The sequence below is a fragment of the Myotis davidii genome, unplaced genomic scaffold (assembly GCF_000327345.1).
Source record: "Myotis davidii unplaced genomic scaffold, ASM32734v1 scaffold732, whole genome shotgun sequence".
Classification (NCBI taxonomy): domain Eukaryota; kingdom Metazoa; phylum Chordata; class Mammalia; order Chiroptera; family Vespertilionidae; genus Myotis; species Myotis davidii.
This window is the reverse complement of record NW_006284349.1, coordinates 2931622-2935728: the sequence shown is the minus strand read 5'-3', so window position 1 is coordinate 2935728 and position 4107 is coordinate 2931622. Positions and strand designations below refer to the sequence as shown.

Sequence of the window (4107 nt, the reverse complement as noted above, 5' to 3'; positions counted from 1 at the left end):
GCAGAGCAAAGGCGGCCCCAGGGTTAGCTCTTAGCTCCCCCCTGGGTTTCCGATCACTGTCAGTGGCAGGGGGCTTCTTCCTGCTTTCCCTTTCGTCTCCCTGCATTATGCCTACATATGCAAATTAACCGCCATCTTGTTGGCAGTTAACTGCCAATCTTAGTTGGCAGTTAATTTGCATATAGCCCTGATTAGCCAATGAAAAGGGTAGCGTCGTACGCCAATTACCATTTTTCTCTTTTATTAGTGTAGATGCACTTTAAGTATATGTTTGAAGGAGATCAGGAATAAACCACCACAAAATATGCCACTTTGGTATAAAGATTACTTTAAGTTGAAGATAGTTGAGACTCAACAGATGAAGGAAAACAGAAGGAAGATTAAAAGTAGCAAGTTCTGGGAAATAAGGCTGCCATAATTCCTCTTCAAGGTGCATCTATCCCAGGACGGAGGAATGGGAATAAAAACCTACTCCAAATCTCTAGGGGAGTTTTATGGCCCTGAAGGAGAGGGAAAGACCACTCATATCAGTCCAGTCAAACACTATCCCAACTTTCTCATCTCCTGTTTGCTCTCCTGAAAACCTATTATCCTTCCCAAAAGTCATTTATTTCCCTAAATGCTCCCTTTCTCCTTTCTCCATTACTCACTAAGCTAGGTGTATAAATTCAAATCCTAACCACCTGGTTGAGTGATTTGATCACTGAGTTCCTCCCACATGTATGTACACTGCATGCACAAATAAATTCTGTTTTCTTTTCTCAGGCTATTCTGTCTTTTGTCCGTTTAATTTGTGGACCCTCAGCTATTGAACCTGAAAGGGTATAGGGAAAAGTTCCTTCCTCCACTACATACTGCTTATCTATAATAATAAAAGCACAATATGCTAATGAGACCAGACAGCCAAACGACCTTCCAGACGTCATTCTGGATGAAGCTGTGGTGGCGGGGGCCAAGGCAGAGGCAGATAGGGGTGATCAGGCAGGCAGGTGAGCAGTTAGGGGTGATCAGGCAGGCGAGTGGTTAGGGGCGATCAGGCAGGCAGGCAGAGTGGTTAGGGGCAATCAGGCAGGCATGCAGAGTGGTTAGGGGCAATCAGGAAGGCAGGCAGGCAGGCAAGCAGTTAGGAGCCAGTGGTCCCGGATTGTGAGAGGATGCAGGCCAAGCTGAGGGACACCCCCACCCCACATGAATTTTGTGAACCGGGCCTCTAGTTGTATATATAATCTTCAAAAGCTGATTTTCAAAAACAAAGTGATTTAATCCCAACCCCCCTGAAAAAAAACAACAAAGAATTACCATTGTTTCAATGATGATGGTGAGGTTACCTAAGCCATCAGTCAGAGCTACATAGCTTCCTCCTTTCTCTAAATGGCCAACTGTCTTCAGGTAATACCAACCTGGTCGAGTAAACTGAGTAGTATGAGCTACAGAAAAGCATAGAAAGAGCCAAATAAGATAAAAATGGTAATAACGGGGTTGTTTTTTAAAAATCTGTCTACTGATTTGAGTCTGATTAAGCCTAACAAGCTATTTTTTTATTTTAGAAGAAAATACTTGCCAATTCCATGTTCCAACTTTGGAATAATTAGTCCAGTTAAATGGTACAATTGTGGGAGGATTCTTAGAATGACTAGTAAAAATAAATGAACCACACTCTGTCAGTTCAAGAATACGATTGTCTTTTTCCAATAGTAAAATAAGATTATCCTCTCCCAACCTTTGTTCATCTCTATTTAACCCAGTGGTTCTCGACCTTCTGGCCCTTTAAATACAGTTCTTCATGTTGTGACCCAACTATAAAATTATTTTTGTTGCTACTTCATAACTGTAATGTTGCTACTGTTATGAATCGTAATGTAAATATCTGATATGCAGGATGGTCTTACGCAACCCCTGTGAAAGGATCGTTCAACCACCAAAGGGGTCACAACCTACAGGCTGAGAACCGCCGACTTTAACCCATCCTAGTATAACTACAAAAATAAGGTTTAAAAAGTTAATAATGCATTTCAAAAACTAAGCTTTATGGTTTCAATCAAACAAGTTTATTTACACAATATATATTTCTTGGGCACCTCCAAAGCTGGCCCTGAAAATGTACTGAGCAATACTCTGTGACCTGACCTCTGTCTATTTAATTGTTAGATAGTCAAAAGAGCCAGGAGAATTAGGGGGGTAGTTTCAGCCTTTCCGTGACAACCCCCTTTGAGAATGTTCTGCTTTGCCCTTGATATAATCTGTCTTCTGTCTATTTAATTGTTAGATAGCCAAAAGAGCCAGGAGAATTAGGGGGGGAGTTTCAGCCTTTCCATGACAACCCCCTCTAAAAATGTTCTGCTTTGCCCTTAGAGAGGACTTTAGGGAGTGAGAGGTATGGGAACCAGACCTGATATCCAGATAGGAGCTTCCACCACGTAGTGCCCACTCCAGGGCTCCTGGGCAGTCATCAGCCCGCTGCGCCCATAGGGCAACTGCTCATAGTAACTGGCCACCACATTCCAAGCGATTGTTCTAGAAGATTTGTTTGATAAGAGAGAAACACCAAAACATTTGTGATAAAAATGTAAATGTCTAGAATCCTACATAATAAAAAGACGTACACATAATTTATATAAATACTAGAGGCCCGGTCCATGAAATGCATGCATGGGTAGGGTCGCTAGGCCTGGCCAGTGACCAGGGCCGATCAGTGCCTTCCAGCTGCTGGCTGGGGCCAATGGGACACTTTGCATATTAGCCTTTTGTATATATATATATTAGAGGCCCAATGCACGAAATTCGTGCAAGAGTAGGCCTTCCTTCCCCCAGCTGCCAGCACCGGCTTCCCTGACACCAGGAACCCGGGCTTCCCTTGCAGCACCCACTTTCGTTCAGAAGGTTGTCTGGAAGGACATCCAGTCTAATATGAAGCAAAAAAACATATAAATACTGAAAAATGGCCACCCGAAGCAAGAAAACATATGTTTACTAACTTCCTTCATATTGTGAAAAATCCAGTGTTGGATGCATCTAAATATTGTTAATGGTGAATCACATAATTAAAAAATTTAGATTAATCCAACGTGTGCAGTTTTACTGAGCCATGGTGTAATCAGAACATGGACCATGCCCTACCAGTATCACAAATAAAGGCTTTATTCATATTTGCTTTCCTTGTGACAGTCAGCCTTCCCAGTGCCCCAATTTCATGATATAATTTTATGAACTGCAATAAAATTGAGAACTCTGACAGTCTGATTGCCTGGGTTCAAGTCATGGCTCCACCACTTAACCTCTCTGGCCCTCAGTTTCCTGGTCTGTAAAGAGGATAAGAACTATACCTCGCTCATGCGACTGCTGTGGGAACTGAACATGTGAAGAGGACAGAACAAGGTCGGGGCTGTAGCACTACTATGATTCTGCTTCATCTACAAGTACTAATTGGGTCAGCTTGCTGGTCTGCATTGTGGTCCATTCTTTCAGAGAGGGTGCTGACCCCTAAGACTGTGACTCTGTGGTTCTCAGGAAAATCCAAGGACAAAAAGGAAGCTCTGGACCCTGGTACTGCTAAGTTCCTCAAAGCCAAAAAAAAAAAAACTAGGGAGAGCTTACCAACAGAATTGTATTTTTGTTAGCAAGTCCTCACCCATAGTAAAATGACAGACTGACATTCTTAGAAAGTCAAAGACTTCTAATTCTGGCAACACAAAGTAGAAATAATAGTCCCAATTTTCAAAAAGTGCTTACTACCAGTGAAAATGTTAAGAGCTCTCATGACTTTACCCGTGGATTACAAGATGCATGGTATCTCCCCTGCCTAGTGCCAGAAAAACAAATTAAACTACCTGGAGAGCACTTTGTAATATACACAAGTGCCTTGAGAACCTATACACCTCTGATGCAGATACTGACTCTATTTCCAAGAACACACCCTGAGGAAATAATCACCGATGTCTATAAAGACATCTGCATACAACTGATCATTTCAGTGTGTACTCAATTGTTAATGAAAACAGAAACAACTTCCATTTCTAGGAAGAGGAAAATATTCATGAGGTATGGGATATTTTCTGCGTCAGTGTTTCCCAAAGCTGTGTGCCGTCAGAATCACCTGGGTGCTGACTA

General features: G+C 42.2%; 1 protein-coding gene across 1 annotated transcript in view; it reads right to left on the bottom strand.

Annotated features, from left to right (window-relative positions):
- Positions 1–4107, bottom strand: part of GALC (galactosylceramidase) — a 51308-nt gene that overhangs the window by 17756 nt on the left and 29445 nt on the right. The window contains exons 9-10 of the mRNA XM_006754754.2: positions 2390–2514; positions 1300–1427 (exon numbers count right to left, since the gene is read on the bottom strand). Coding sequence (XP_006754817.1) covers positions 1300–1427; positions 2390–2514 — 253 coding nt within the window. The remainder of the gene's footprint in view (positions 1–1299; positions 1428–2389; positions 2515–4107) is intronic.